The following is a 16,105-nucleotide window of genomic DNA, read 5'->3' on the forward strand; positions in this document are numbered from 1 at the left end:
CTTTTGTAATTTATTTCTTATAAACCTGCACCTTTTTACTTGAATATATTTGATTTTGCAAAAGTCATTTATTATGTATCATTTTTGAGGGATTATGATAATACTTTTACACACATTGGTTTGTAATTACGTTGACATTGCGTTTTCAGTTTACACCTTCATATCACAGACACACCACTTTTTTCATTGTTGGTCAAATATTACCTGTTAAAAAATAGAATTAAAGTATTTAACAACAAAATAAATTAACAAACAAAAATAAATTCTTGACAAACTGTAAAATTGGGTGGGCATTATTTGCGCCAACTACTCCTGGGAGCCGCCCGATACATTCATTAACTGCACGAAGTGCACTCTCTTTGAATAAACTCTCTTTGACTGTATAATTGAGTAGGTTAGGTTGGTTAGGTTAGGATAGGTTAGAATGACACTTAGACAAGGACATTCCTTCTACCGGCAACTCATCCCTACCTGGCTTGGGCTTGGTGTAACCATTGAATATATAACACAGAGTGTTATGTATTCAATGGTCGGTGTAACTAAGGAACATTTTTGGGGACCCTTTGATCGAGGGCTTGGTTTGGCACAATTAATGCACAACCATAAATTTGCTTCTAAACAACAATAACATAAATAATTACGATACAATTTGTTATTAAATGTTCGTTTATTTTCACTTTTCTATTTGCCTGTTTGTCTTTTTAATAGAAAGTGAACTGAACTCGTGAACTTCTTTTAATACGTTTACATTTTTCCAATATAGTATGCAGCTGTCCATCTTTTATGGACTCGTACAAGGCTGAAACTTTAGTACGATAATCTTCTGATAACCTAAGATCACAAACAGCAAACATAAACCTTTACTTTGTTGTATCATAGATAAAATATACTCCCGGTTAGTCTATGGTTGTATATATTTGAAGGATACCCCATATGTTTGATGACTATCCCGAGTAGGTTTATCCGTTGGCCATTCAGCCCCGACTATGTCTGCTTTCCTCCCCACATGTGATGTGGTGTGTTTAGTGGCTGCTGCGGCCGATATGAGGCTTCTAATCTCCCGGCATTTCTGTGTCTTGCAACTCACCTGATCAATACAATACAATGGTCTGTCTTCAAGTTCACCATACCTCCTAACAAGGTCAAACAAATCTAGATAACCTCTAACTCCAAAGTCTTAAACTTAATCTTGGATTTTAGGTTACTAGTGTACATGTTGCTCGAAATCGAGCAATTGCAAAGAAGTACAGTAGTTATTTACAAACGAATTACTTGGTTGAAAACTTATAACAGTCATAATTTCCAATGATTTTAAAAGAGCAAAAGAGCCAACTAAAAGATTATCAACCAATGGAAATACTTACAATTTACATAACAGTCCTTTTCCATTTTAAAGGGTGAATTTTTAACAATCAAACTGCCCATGAACGGGAAAATGTAAGCTTACAATTTATGGTCAACGTAAAAAGGCTGTCAGCTTTTATTAAGTACCGTACCTAAAGTTATCTAGCCAATTTGTAGACAATAAGGTGTAGGCTACTACAGGACAGAGTTAGGCAATAACTGGCAGAAATCTGAAATGGTGTTATTTATCATAGGCTTAGTCATATGCCAAATCCTTAAAACTTAAAATAAAGATTTAATAACTAACTTATATCATTAAACACAAACCAACATCCAAAACTATACACATTTTTAATACAACTTCGATAATTTACACGACTGTTTACAACATATCTTTTTCTTCTCACTATTAATTTTTGCTTCGCAACGGGAAAAATTTTTTTCATAATTATTGAAATAGATTTATAATAATCTATCATATAGTTCAAGATTAAATAAACCTACCACATAGTTGTTTTTTTATCAGCTGTCTAAAATTGTGAAATAGGCTAATTTAATAGGCATTTGACAGTTCTGGTTGTTTACATTTAAATGTCAAAGCAAAAGTAAACATTGTGAATTTTCTCAACCGTCCATGGAATGGGCACACGGAAGGGACTAAGGCTAAAGGTGTAGTGACGTCATATCTCTAGTGGTTAATCTCTTCTCTTGAGGCGACACGATTACCGTAACGAAACGATGTGATTTCAGCGGCGTTCGTGGCGTAGTTGGTAGCGTGTCGGGTTGGTGTTCAGGAGGTCCGGGGTTCGAAACCCGCCTGCAGCACTAACTTTTTGTCAACAAATTTTTCATATCAGCAAGTTTGGTTGGTTAGGTTAGGTTATGACAGTTTAATTTTATAATACTAAATTTTAAAATTAATTAAAAATTATAAGTAATCATTAATTAGATTTTTATCTTATATAGTTTTTATATTATCAGCAAGTCTGGTTGGTTAGGTTATGTTATGACAGTTTAATTTTAAAAATTAAAAATTTATTTTATAATTTTAAAACAATATTTTATAATTAAAAAGTTAATTTTATAACAAAAAATTAAAAATTAATTTAAATTTTTTTCAACTTAGCAGTCCTAGCGGCGAACGCTGACACTACAAGATATGTTAGCCTTAGTCCCTCCCGTGTGCCCCACCGATGCTTCCATGGAGACCAAAATTATCAGTATTTAATTTCTGACAACAGCTGGAGTTTCAAAACAATTTTTGTTTCCCATGTTAATCTTATGGAGAAATACGAAACTTTAAAGGGCCCCAGGGCCTCACTCTCTAATTATTTCCCTAAAAAGAAAGTTTCCTGCACAACTTCACGTTACGCTCTTTCCAATGACACTGCTTACGTATTAAATAAGTAGTACCTGGGGACCAAGCTTTGCTCAGGTAAAATCATTAGTTTAATATGAAAGCAGTCCTATTGCAGATACATTAATCCATTCCCATTCCCAAACTCCACACTGCTCGCCTTTACTACTTCGTTCACCACTTCCTACGTCGAGGGTCTGTTTCCTTCCCTTCACATAGCATTTTAAGATTGCAGATACATTAATCCAATCGTCATAAACTGTTGCCGCACTCCGGACTGCTCGCCTTTACTACTTCCTTCACCACTTCCTACGTCGCAGACCTGTTTCCCTCCCTTTCCATAACATTTTAGGGGGTTTTTTTTTCCTAGGACGCTAGGCACGAGCCTGGGATTGTTTTTCACATTACTTCAGGCTAGACCTAGGGGTTGCGGCATTATCACTTGGATAAATCCATTGGTGACTTGGCGGGGATCGAACCCGGGACCTCAGGGACTGAAGTCCCGCGCTCTAACCACTACGCCAGCTCGCTCCCCAACATTTTAGGAGTGCAGATACCTTAATCCAATCGTCATAAACAGTTTCCGAACTCCGGACTGCTCGCATTTACTACTTCCTTCACCACTTCCTACGTCGCAGACCTTTTTCCCTCCCTTCTCATAGCATTTTAAGATTGCAGAAACCTTAATCTAATCATCATAAATAGATCCCACACTCCAGACTACTCGATTTGACTACTTCCTTCACCACTTCCTACGTCGCGGCCCTGTTTACCTCCCTTCCCATACCATTTTAAGATTGCAGATACCTTAATCTAATCTTCAAAAGCAGTTCCCACACTCCGGACTACTCGCCTGGACTACTTCCTTCACCACTTCCTACGTCGCGAACTTGTTTCCCCCTCCCCATAGCATTTTAAGATTGTAAATATCTTAAATTATCGTCATAAACAGTGCCCACACTCCGGACTACTCACCTTCACAACTTTCTTCGCCACTTCCTATGTCGCGGACCTGTTTCCCTCCCTTCCCATATCATTTTAAGATTGCAGATACCTTAATCTAATTGTCATAAACAGTTCCCACACTCCAGACTACTCGCCTTGACTACTTCCTTCACTATTTCCTACGTCACGGACCTGTTTCCCTCCCTTACCATAGCATTTTAGGATTGCAGATATCTTAATCTAATCGTCGTAAACAGTTCCCACACTCCAGACTGCTCACCTTTAACTACTTCCTTCATCACTTCCTACGTCACGGACCTGTTTCCCTCCCAGTACATTGTATTTTAAAATTTTAGATACCGTAATCTAATCGTCATAAACAGATCCCACACTCCACACTGCTACCCTTGACTACTATGTATCGAGTTCAGTTTAATCTTTGCTTAATAGTAACAACTTATGTTTTTCCTTTTGTACTGTATTTTGTTTTGCTAGTATACTGTGGATGAGAACTTCTGCGCATGCGCAAGCTAAGGTGCCCGTGGGTACAGAACGTCAAGTTATGTCTTAAAATGTAAACAAAATGACAACAATGGCGGAATGTTTTCTCATAAGGCCCATGTTAAATTTTCAAAAGTTTCCACTCATATTATGGCGAAAATAGATTTTTCCTGGCTATACCACTGGTCTAGAACTTATTTTGGACCCAGAACTTAGTTATTCCGTAAATATAAACGTTTTTGTTAGAGCCGATTCCCAGATCGAAGTAACAATTATTCAAACTTTACTCGTATTATATATAGGATAGATTATGGTTGTTAATCTATATTATTTATTTATGTCGACGGCAAGCAGCAGCAGCCAATTTAGAAATGGACATTTTAGAAGATGGCGGGATGTTTGAACAAAAGTCATAACATATCAATATAAACTGACATGATAATATTACGGGCCAAAATTACAATATACGAGAAAGATTGAAATAAATAGTATAAACATTAATAAATCATCCAGTGTTCAAACTATTTAAAAATCTATATATTAATAGGGGGCAAGTATGTTTCATTAAAACATTTTTCTCAGCTCGGGTGTATCACAGGAAAAATCCAGGCCATGCTGCAGGATCCATGATGTCACAAAGCATACTTTTAGAAAGATATTTCCCTGTTCATCTGCAGAATCCCTTTATAAATTAAAATAGGCTCAAAAACAAGAAAAAAATAATAATAAAAAATTAACCATGGGCCTTATGGGTTGCCATGTTGGTGACGAAATAACAACGAAATATAAACAAAAAATCAAAACAAATGTAATAAATTCCTATCACATGTTGTATTTACAGCGTCGGGTGAAAATAGAGACATATTTTTGGTCAAGTTTTCGACCACTGGACGACCTCTAGTTTTAGTTAATCACCGGTAAATATCTGAAGAAAGGCTTCTTGTTACAATAATATATCGAAAGTCCCTCACTATTTAGTTTAAATGGTATACACTTTCTAGGGAATACTCCGGCGTAGGTTTCAAATACTAAGCTCTTGATGAATTTAAAAAATTTCAGAGCTTTTGGTTTGATATAATTAGAGTACATGATACATTATTAATTTAACCTATGACTATACACAGTTTTTAATGTGGAAGAGATATACCATCCCATGTTAAAGTTATATATACGGGTTAGTTTAATAATCAAAATCTTGGTTCAGTTAAGCCACCGTCGGAATATACTTCTGAAAAATGCAGTTTTCTTACAAATATTTTTTCAGTTATGTCTATCTGCCGGGTTAATTTAATTGAAACTATAGCATTTTTTGTCTCATCTACTATACTAGTATGAAAAACTAGCAGAAAAGAATTAAGGAGTAGCATTAGCATACGCTATTCATTTATATATCTTTAATTAAAACAATGTTGGTCCAAATACATTAGATTTCCACTTCGGTAGCAAAAGTAAATTTTCTTGACATTCAAAATTATAATTTTTTTATTTTTTGAGATGGGGTGCGTATTTTTACCCAAATCTGAGTGAAGGCAGATCTAAGTTTCAAAGATGATCTGTATAGCTTTGTTACTGACTAAGTTCAGCCGATTTATTAGTCAGGACAGGACCATTAATGAAAGCCAAATGATCAGGAACGGAGCTGGGCCCGGTTTCGAATAATCAAAAAGCTCCTGACTCTTCCCAGGATCGAACCGGCGACCTTTGATTTGTTAGGCGAGCACTTGAACCACAGACAATGGAATAAACCATTAAAAAAAACATTAAAACATTAAAGTATTATATTGTCTGTGCTTGAACTTTAACCACTCAGCTACCCAAACAGTCAATGCAATGCAACTACTACAAAATGCGATTGTAATAGTTCCATTCCAAGTGAAAATAATTCATTGGTGATAGTTGTGAAACAATTGAGAAAAACTCCCAAACAATGAAATTAGCGGTAGTCTGATTTGCATAGATCACATTGTTGAGGTTGGAGGGTGAGAAACTATTAAGCATTCTCAACGGGTTTTATAAGAAACTGCAGTACGGTTTAGCTGATCTGTACATTCGTGGTCTGTAAAATTATTTACGTTCTAGATATACTGTACTTTTCTTACTAAGACTAACCTGTCATGGTGTAAGTTATTGAAATCAATAACAAATTTAATTATATAAATTAATAGGTACGTTTTAGCTTATACAAATGTATAGTATAAGGCTCGTACTTTAAATTTTCTACTCATGTCGTTATCACTATTTACGTGAGTTGCATACACTACTTCACCTATGACAGTGTTTTAATTACTAAAAATCACTACTCATAACTTCTAAGAGTTATGTATTAGTTTATAACCTCTCATTGCCACTGACAGTGATGCAACGAAACATTTTTGTACCGAACACTAATTGCACTACTCAAAAATTAAATTGGCCTGAACAGCTAATTAGTCGAAGTTCGAATCATTACAATTTTTCTTCTTCGCTCTTAATACTAGAACCTCATTGGTCCGTTACCCTTGTTGTTATGAGTAAACATGTGTTTTATGGATAAAACCTGTATAAATATGTTGTTATGAAAGTAAACAATGCTGTTATAACTGAACTGTAACGACTTCTTTAAAAAATGGTCGTAGGTAAACAAACTTAACGAAATCATTATGGTTTGCTTTAAAATATATATATATAAAAAACGGTATCCAAGCTGTCTACATTTGAAGGGATGTTTTCTAGGAACTACCTACGTATGCAGTGGTGTGTTCATAGAATGCCTTTCATTATAATAATCAACATAAAATAAATACCTTGCAAGTGTATTCGACCCGCTTTACAATATATTCTTCACTAAAGTCGTCGAATCCCAAAACAACTTTTTCACAAAAACATTAAATCCAATAATCCACTATTTACGGAATATTCCATTTCACGTGGTTTAACCCAGAGCAGTTTTTACAAACGACCAAATATTTCTTACCGGTTTATGTTTCGGGTATCAAAATCGTGATTTACCAACGACCATGGCCAACAAGCTGGTGAACTCTGAAGGTAAAGCTACGCCAAGGGAAGCAGGTCCAGTGCCTTATATATCCGACAACTTCCGCTGTCTTCCAGATAACTACAATGTTCAACGTCGCTGTGATTGTGGTGGCACTGGCTACAGCCCACATTGTAGCTGCTCGACCCGCAGACGGTATGTACCATTGTAACTGAATTATGGTTAACTCATTAATTGTTGTATGGATTTTAAACCACATAGTCCCTACTTTAAAAGTTATAAGTTTAATAAGAAGCATAAAAGAATAAGTTTCCATCAACCAAGTAACAAATTACTAAATTTAAAAGTTGATTCGATGTTAAATTACGAAATTACATCCATAAGCTACAATCAAAATACTCAACTGTTAGGTGAAAATATTGATAATGGTAATATTATTTGGATACAAATTTTAAACTAAAAGTAACCCGGTAAATCTATGAAACCTACAATAATCAAAATGAATATAACCGCTTAAGTAATACAGTTAATATGAATATGTTTTTGGTTATTTTTCACACAAAAAATCGTGTTCTTCTATATTACGTCATAAGTTCATGGAAGGCATAGATCTATGTTAGTAGTCCTGGTAGTGTACAGTGAGTCATTATGGACGATGTGTGGTTAATTAATGGGTTTAATTTATGGGTTGGAAATAAATTTAAAGTGTAGACTGAAACAATCACATTTTAATAACCGTTTTATTATTGAGTATGGATTAATGGACTGGAACTTAATTTTCGTGGTTGGGATTAGATTTGGCATATTTAGTGCTGGGGTTGTTGTTTGGCCAAGCTTATCTATTTAAGTTGTTATCCTAAGACATTTTTTAGATTGAAAAATACATAATGTGTGTTTAAAATCAATCTTTAAAATGTAGTTTTAGACTTTTGATTGCAATAAAATAAATTGGTGCGTATATTTGCATTTATGCAATGCGGAATGTTGTTAAATACTAATACTTTTAAAATGGCTATATTTGACTAAAATCCAATATTTCAGGTCCAAAATGTGGCTTCATAATATGAAGGTCGTCCTTACGAATAAAATCATGTATACAAAAAATTAACAACATAAAATAAGCTAATTTTGATACTTTATTATTTATATTGCGCATATGACTGTTTGTAAAATGAAGAACCAGCAAGATATTCTTAGCAATGACGAAAAATTATAATTAGTGGAGGTCGAAATGGTCGAAAACTCGACCAAAAATATGTAATGTACAGACTTCTCTATTTTCACCCCCACGCTGTAAAGAAAATATGTGATTGGAATTCCTTCCGTTTGTTTTGATTTTCTGTTTATATTTCGTCACCAGAATGGCAACCCATAAGGCCCAAGTTAATTTTTTTATTTTAAATTCATTTTTTGCTTATTTTGGTGTCTATTTTAATTTATATTCTGCACATCTAAAGGCAAATGTCTTTCTAACAGTATGCATAGATCTTCCCTACGATGCACACGATGCCTGTTATATAGATAACTCCGTTGTTTTTATATGATCTCAACTGTATATAATTTTAGGCCTACGCATGTATAATAATTATACGATATTTTAAGTTAATCACAATATTTTAAAACATTCAAAATTATGAATAATTAGTCCAGAGAAGAATCCACCATAAAACAACTAATACAGGCCATGCTTGATTAATCAACCATTAAAACAATGAACCACACCATTATTCAATAGAATATATTATCGAGTTGTTATCTATAGCCAATGATAATGCCTCGAACGAAGCGATGCTCTGTTAAACTAAATAGAAAATATCGAAATAATTTTTCAGTGCTATAGGAAATTCGCAGGTTAATTATACTCATTGGTAGAACATTATAACCATCAATCGAAAAGTATATTCATTGATGTAACATTAACAAAATGGACTAGCTCGCCTCGCGTATATCATGATGGCAGTGGCAATGACCTTTAGATGTTTGGAAGGCTGTGGCTGTGGGTGGACCGGAAACCGGATGGATGTGTCACGAACAGTACCTGCTACAAGAACTGTACCACATAACAACACTCCTAGCGATAGCACCGATAGCGGTCATGGAATGAACTATCGCGACCGGTTTGGTTAGGAGTAATTTTAGTAATTATATTAACAACTAAACTGCCAAAATCTTACAATGTAAATAATATCCAAAATATAATGTAACTCTTGTCTAATTGGAAAAAAGTGGTTTTCGCATGTTTTTTATACATTAAAGTTTAAATTCTTCAATAAACAAATTCTAGCCATCAATAGAATCTACAATTTTCTTGTTCTGAAGTATTTAACAATTATATTTTTACCATCAAAATGTCATACATTTAATTGTTACATACAACTTAATATTAAAATTTTGAAATCTTTTGTCCAACAAACAAGTAAACTATGATTTTACCTACTGACTGTACCATAGTGCTTGACTGGCTTGACAATATTTTAATTCCTCAAACTGTTACAGATCATCATCATGGGTGCAAAACAAAAGAAAATTCCTTCAAAGAATGTTTCATCGAATCTGGAAATCACTTATTTAAGATGTTACACAAAGGTAAGTTAAAGACAGAAACCTTTATATGAGATAAAATATTGTCTCTTAACAATTTTATTTTCCATCCGTACATTGAGTTATACAAAATTTGGTGTACAATATTTTCTCTGATTCTGATTGAGTTGTTTTTGTCATGTATTGGCAAACACGATTTTCACTCTAACTTTTAGTTTGTTGTTCACATAACAAGATAAGCTATATAAATTATTTTGTGTCTCCTTGGTGTTAAATGTATGTTACCCCAAGTGATGTATGGTTGACAGGAACTCAAAATATGGTCATACTACCATAGATAAAACATACTCCCTTAGTAGGTTTCCCACCCTTATGGAACAGCTAACGCCAATTTTATTGTTAGTTCTGTCTGGTGCACTGTAGATGTCGTTTTCTGTTTACGATTTGTTTCTTGTTATTTCAGCCATTTAAAACCTCATTTAACCTAATAAAGCTATATAATCATAAACAATAACTCTGCCCTAGTTGTATAACCAAACAATAAAGCACAAACCATGAAATGAACCCTAAAATAATATAAACAAAATTTTGTCAACACTAGACACCACTGTCACTGGACATGAACTAGACACGAAAAACAAAATCAAAATTTACAATGGAATGGAATGAGAAGTCTACTTGTGGTTGATTAGTCTATGCTTAAACACTTAAATGTATGTGATTTGAAGTAGAACATGAAATCAGAATAGTGAAGAATAAAGTGAAATGACCTAAGCGCTTTCTTACTAAGATCAGCTGGTTTTTTTTTAACCTGGCCTATTTATATATCAAAAGCCGAATCAAGGAAAACCGTGTAGGCAGAAGGATTTCTTCCTAAACTCTTTCAACAAAGATTAGCTTAGTGTTTCCAGTTGTACCATAGATAAAAGGAGTTCCTTTTATCTATGGTTGTACTACAACTGCTGTGTTTGTGCTACAGGTGACAAGAGCCTCAACTTGCCGGTGTTGGACCCGCTGGAAGTGAAGAAGATGACGGTGTTTAACTTGGGACAACACATGCGACTGGAGATGTCAGACGCTACTCACCGCGGGCTCGGAGACGCTGTCATAAGCAGTGCGGAGTAAGTTGTATTTTGACTTACTCTCTGGCTCTCTCTACTACATCCGACCAAGAGTACTTACAATTCAACCATTGTTGTGTATGATTGGATTTGCAAAGGTTTTCAGACATTGATAACATAATGCATCTACTGGGATTATATCAAAAAGTAAACTTTTATAATTCAAGTGATCCAAAACAAATTCTCAGAATAGTGGTGAATGATTTCATAAGAAAAAAACATATTCACTAAGATTTTGTAATGGACAATGGATAGATATAACAGCAGACTTACTTATACTCACAGAAATAGATGGAAATGCACAAATAAACACTTCAAGTTAGGTAAGCCTGCTGCTAAACCTATCGATTATTACAACATTTCTAAAAACCCTGCCTATAGACATCTTGACCAAAATAAGACTTCATATACACAAAGAGCTTGGAGTAGAGTCTATGACGGTAATTGAAAAATGTACCTTTAATAGTATATTTCGTACCTAGGGCCGAAAATGAGGTTTTGCCGGCTCGAGATAGTTTTTAAGTTCGAGACGAAGTCGAGAACTTAAATCGATCGAGAGCTGCAAAACCATTTCGGTCCGTGGTACGAACGCTATTTTTCACCACACTATACCCTATTACCACTATTCACCACTATAATAATGCACACTGATAGTCAACACAACTACAACTTTAAGGTTATGTGAAGAAATAATTTGAGGAATCAGCAAAAATAAAAATAAATAGTTGCTAGGCAACGGTGACAATAACACAATTCTATTGCAATGCTATGGATTTTGATTGTGTATTTAAAATGCATTCATGTTTTAAGTAAGTAAGCGGACAGCTGATTTTGCGGCCCCGGCCTGTAAAAACCTGCTCGGTCCCCAAATTACGATGACAGCTGGCATGGCCAGCAATACGTAACTTTCGGCCACCAATTAACGTATGTAATACAGCCAAAAACATCATAGTGTGGTGAAAATTTCTTTAACCTCTGGTCAATGTTCTGGGACACTTTCAATCATGAAACAACTCAAAGTAGAGTTATTATCAAGATACCCTGAGATACTATTTAGTAGAGTAAAAAAATTACATTTTACCTATTTGAATTTTACGAATATAGTTAGAAAGCAATACCGGTACAGTATTTATTTTATGTTCCCTCTTAATTTCATTTAATTATGTGTGTATGTTTGTTTTCATAGTAATTTGTTTTTAGATTTACGGCTCCTGGCCTGTGGTTAGAACGCTAGAACCCAAGAGATATTTGAAACCCCTCCCTCCATTCTTGCAAGGGAATTTTATACTCTTCCTTATGCCCCCAACAAACCTAAACCAATTGCACGCCTGGGCCTGGGCCAATTTACTAAAGGACCCTGTAGTGGGTTTTTGGATAAGATTTTCTATTACTATGTATACAATACAATGACATTAAATCTTACCATTATATTTTTCAGTGCGGACCCACAACACTATACGTTCATGATGAACATGACCATTCCAAAATACTCTATAAAGGGAAAATATGACATGAATGCCAAGATCGCAAATTTGCCGATGCAAGGAGTTGGAAACGCAGATATCACTTTAGGTAAAGTTACACATTATACAACTTGTACATCATGTTATCACCAGGGATATCACCAATTAGTTTTTAGTTGTAGTATAAAATAACACATAATTCTTGACATAATAGGCTATTAATTGTGAAAAAAACTTTAAACCCATCAATTTGATTGTTTGGGATATTTTTACTCTGTTAAGACTAGTTGTATTTGTAGAGACAACAAGTTTTCTAGGGAGGATTAAAATACCTTTAAAGGCTAGGATTATTAGGATTGCCATTGTTTGCAATATTGATGTACACACCTATCATGGCAGATGGGATTTGAGGTTATTAATTACAAGCACATCCATAAAATCTTAATACCTCAATATACATTGTGATTTCCTCTTTCTGAAGTATATAGGGTCTATTATACTAACACCCCTAGTCCCTGTCATTATTCATTACGACAGGGTGTAGAAGTATAGAATGGAGTGAGATGATCTGTGTCGCTTTGATATTGACAAAGACCAGCTGTAATCAGTAATCAATCAATGTAATTACAATATAACAAGTCGGTAATCAATCACTGAACTATCCAGTTATGACCAATATCTCTGGGACTTAGTTTGAAGTGTAGGACTTGTGTACTAGAGGCATAGGTTCAAATTTTGTTAATCGCCAATACAAATTTTCACATCATAATGTAAGTGACCCAGAGGTAAAAACCCCCTTCATGAAAAGTCCCAAAATTTCTTTTTCACTATAATTTCTGTTCACTACCGGAATGTTGCTAAGTTGGATTCTCTCGCTACAGAGGACCTGCAGGTATGGTGGGATGTGAAGGGCAAGCCTGTCACAAGGAAAGGCAAGCAGTACATGGAGATCACAGAGTTCAAGGCAAACTTTGCACCCAAAGTCATGAAGATCCATTTGGATAACCTTTTCAATGGAAATAAGGAACTGGGTAAGTACTGAAAATGTGGAAGAAGCGTTTTGTAAATAATCGTTTGGATAAAGCCACAGGCAAGTCGAGTAATTGAATCATGAAAATAAGATAATAATTTATTATCATGCCAACCTAAGGCTGAATATAGTTTTTTCTTTCATTAAAAATTTTAAAAATCTAAATAAATTTAACTATTTACTATAAACTATTTTCCAAGACAACACTGCTATAAGGTTGAAAATAAAATGCACATAAGATGATGGAGAGATATCTTCTGTCCCTTATATTTAATCAGTCCTGTTCTGTTCTAGTAGGTAGAATGGTCACAAGAAGTGGGACAAGTCAAGTAATTTTCAAAACAAAATTATGTGTTCACAGGCACAACCATCAACACCTTTCTGAATGAAAACTGGGAGGAGGTTCTCAAGCAACTGAAGCCATCAATGGAGAAATCTTGGAGCCAACTTATGAAAGCAATCGGAACAAAACTCCTGGAGAAGATTCCCTACAAAGAAATGTTTCCTGACATGTAAAATCATTTCTCCTACACACTCTTCTAGAGCTCATTAACTACCTATGCCACATCATCTGTACATTGCCAACTCTTGCCAAATGATAACAATTGTGATTTTACTATTAAGTCTATTTATTCTTGTGTATTTATTTATTGGTACTTTTCCAACCAACGTTGTTCTGTTTTGTTATAAATCATTAGAAATAAAAGTTGATTTGAAACTGAGTTTTTTTTTTACAAATTGATTCTTTTGGTATCGACATAAATCAATCAAATCCACTGCCAGACAATTCACCTTTGCTAAGAAATGCTAGGCTGAGACTAATTGAACGTAATCAAGGCAAAAAAATTGATAGATTCTGAAACCGGCTATGACCAACCTAAGTCTCAAAATACCGGTAGTGTTTTACTAAAAAAAATCCAAATAAATTTAGTAATTTAATTTACTACAAATTATATTCTAAGACAACAGTGCTATAAGTATTTGTTATGTACTGGACCGGTATGTTCTATAATAGAAGGCCCATAAGATGAGACATACATTGCAGATTCTTATTATTGCTCAACTGTTGGTTCTTCAATACAACAAATTCACCTGAAAACCCTATCTATTTTGGTTTTCTCTAAGTGTTTAAGGTGGGCTTCTAAACAAAGGGTTATGTCAAGTCACGTTGTAACCACATAACATATCTTAAAAGTCGGTGAGATGATTTTTCCCAGAGACCAGCCACACACTCGAGTTTGATTCACCAAATAAGATAAACATAACCACACCCTCCAAAATTTATAATGAGTTTCAAATAAATCATCTCCAACACATTTTCAGCTCAAGTGATCAAAAGTAACAAAATTTATCTGCAAATTTATTTTGACAAGACCAAGAATTGAAATAAAACCGCAGGTATGTCTAACTGTCTTTAATATTCACAATCATCGCCCTTTCTCAAAAATATCGTCAAGGCACTTTTATAAAACTGTACAATGTATGAGTGAGGACTATATACATGAAGGGTTGAACACTGGTGGGCTGGGATGTGGTGAAACACAAGGTTTATTTCTTGGCTGCAGTTTTCCGCAGCAGAGGAGCACTGCCTGGAGGACGTTTGACTGCGGAAGGTGTTGCTGCGGGTCGAGACGAAACCGATGATTGACTCACATCACTCCGCTAAAGAATATATGAATATGGTTAGCACTTGTAAGGAAAATTGTATTGTTATGAGCACATTTGTATTGATATTAAGATTATACATTACAATAACATATAATAGTGCATTCACAACATTTAGACAGTTTGAGGAGATTTTTCAACACATGTTTTCTAACTGTTATAATCAAACAAAACCTTACTATGGCTTAATATTTATGATAAATAAAATGTTTGTGGAGTCAACTTACGGCAGGCGAAGGCTCTGTTCTGGTCATACTTGTGGCTCGCAGAGGTCGTTGGGTCGAGTCAGAACCAACGTCAGGCTGACTAGGCAATGGAGGCTTAGCTCCTCGCTCCATACTGCAACCAAATTACTTAACTAAACGTGACCAAGCGTGTACAAGGGTAGTTTTTTAAGTAAGGCCTGTTTGTGTATAAAGTACCTTAGTTTGCATTTAACTGCAGAACCAGGCTCCTTTTCGCTTACTGGCATCATTTCCTAACAGAACCACACCCTTTGCAGCTCTGTAGCATTCATGTACACTTTGCTGGGCGTCTAGACATTTGTAAATTATTAAATCACCCGCCACATGCGAGATAAGGTCAGTGGATGTTTTTTTACTACAAGAAACATGCAAGCTGCAGACATTCATTGCAAGATGACTGAAGTTTATGACCCTAATGCAATGAGTAAGGATAAAGAGCTGAAATGAGTTAGAGAGTTTAAAAATGACCGTGAAAATGTCTATTCTGGAATGAATTGTGTTTTTGGCAGGTACCCAGAACTTTTGAAAAAGGCCACAAAGGAAAAAAATGTTTTAAAATGCAATAAGTTTCAGTCATCTGGCTATGAATGTCGGCATCGGATATGTTTCTTGTGGATCACTGACCTTATAAGTTGACTTATCAGTTTAACTTGATGAAAAAGTTGGCGTCAAAATTCAAATGGTCAATCAATAGTCAAAGGTTTAGCGTTTTTACTCACCTGCCAGCTCTAGAAGTGGACCCCGATTTCTTGAATATATCGACAATTCTGTCTTTCAGGTTACTTTTGCTTCCTCGAGGATCATCAACTCCTATAGACCCTAGACTGGTGTCCGACCCTCTATCCGTCTGTAATCAAAATAGCAAGCCATTAACAGAGGTAATTAAGTCTTATTTTGGATTCAGGTATATAGGGGTAGA

General features: G+C 34.9%; 2 protein-coding genes across 5 annotated transcripts in view; one reads left to right on the forward strand and one right to left on the reverse strand.

The window, feature by feature from the left end:
• The first annotated feature begins 7,246 nt into the window (after positions 1-7,246).
• LOC128989225 (protein takeout-like) lies at positions 7,247-13,937 on the forward strand. The gene is made up of 6 exons (XM_054411098.1): positions 7,247-7,316; positions 9,618-9,707; positions 10,642-10,783; positions 12,222-12,355; positions 13,128-13,277; positions 13,638-13,937. The coding sequence occupies exons 1-6, from the start codon at positions 7,247-7,249 to the stop codon at positions 13,790-13,792; spliced, it is 741 nt and encodes a 246-aa protein (XP_054267073.1). The 3' UTR covers positions 13,793-13,937.
• Positions 13,938-14,675: 738 nt separating this feature from the next.
• LOC128988798 (myosin-2 heavy chain) overlaps positions 14,676-16,105 on the reverse strand; it is a 65,512-nt gene continuing 64,082 nt past the window's right edge. For all 4 annotated transcript variants that reach the window (XM_054410452.1, XM_054410453.1, XM_054410451.1 and 1 more), the window contains 3 exons: positions 15,906-16,033; positions 15,169-15,280; positions 14,676-14,938 (listed from right to left, as the gene is read on the reverse strand). In XM_054410452.1, the coding sequence (XP_054266427.1) occupies positions 14,825-14,938; positions 15,169-15,280; positions 15,906-16,033 (354 nt within the window). In that variant the 3' untranslated portion in view covers positions 14,676-14,824. The remainder of the gene's footprint in view (positions 14,939-15,168; positions 15,281-15,905; positions 16,034-16,105) is intronic.

Source organism: Macrosteles quadrilineatus, unplaced genomic scaffold (assembly GCF_028750875.1).
Source record: "Macrosteles quadrilineatus isolate MER2022 unplaced genomic scaffold, UCM_ALF_1.0 Scaffold_3__2_contigs__length_128488019, whole genome shotgun sequence".
NCBI classification, from domain to species: Eukaryota; Metazoa; Arthropoda; class Insecta; order Hemiptera; family Cicadellidae; genus Macrosteles; species Macrosteles quadrilineatus.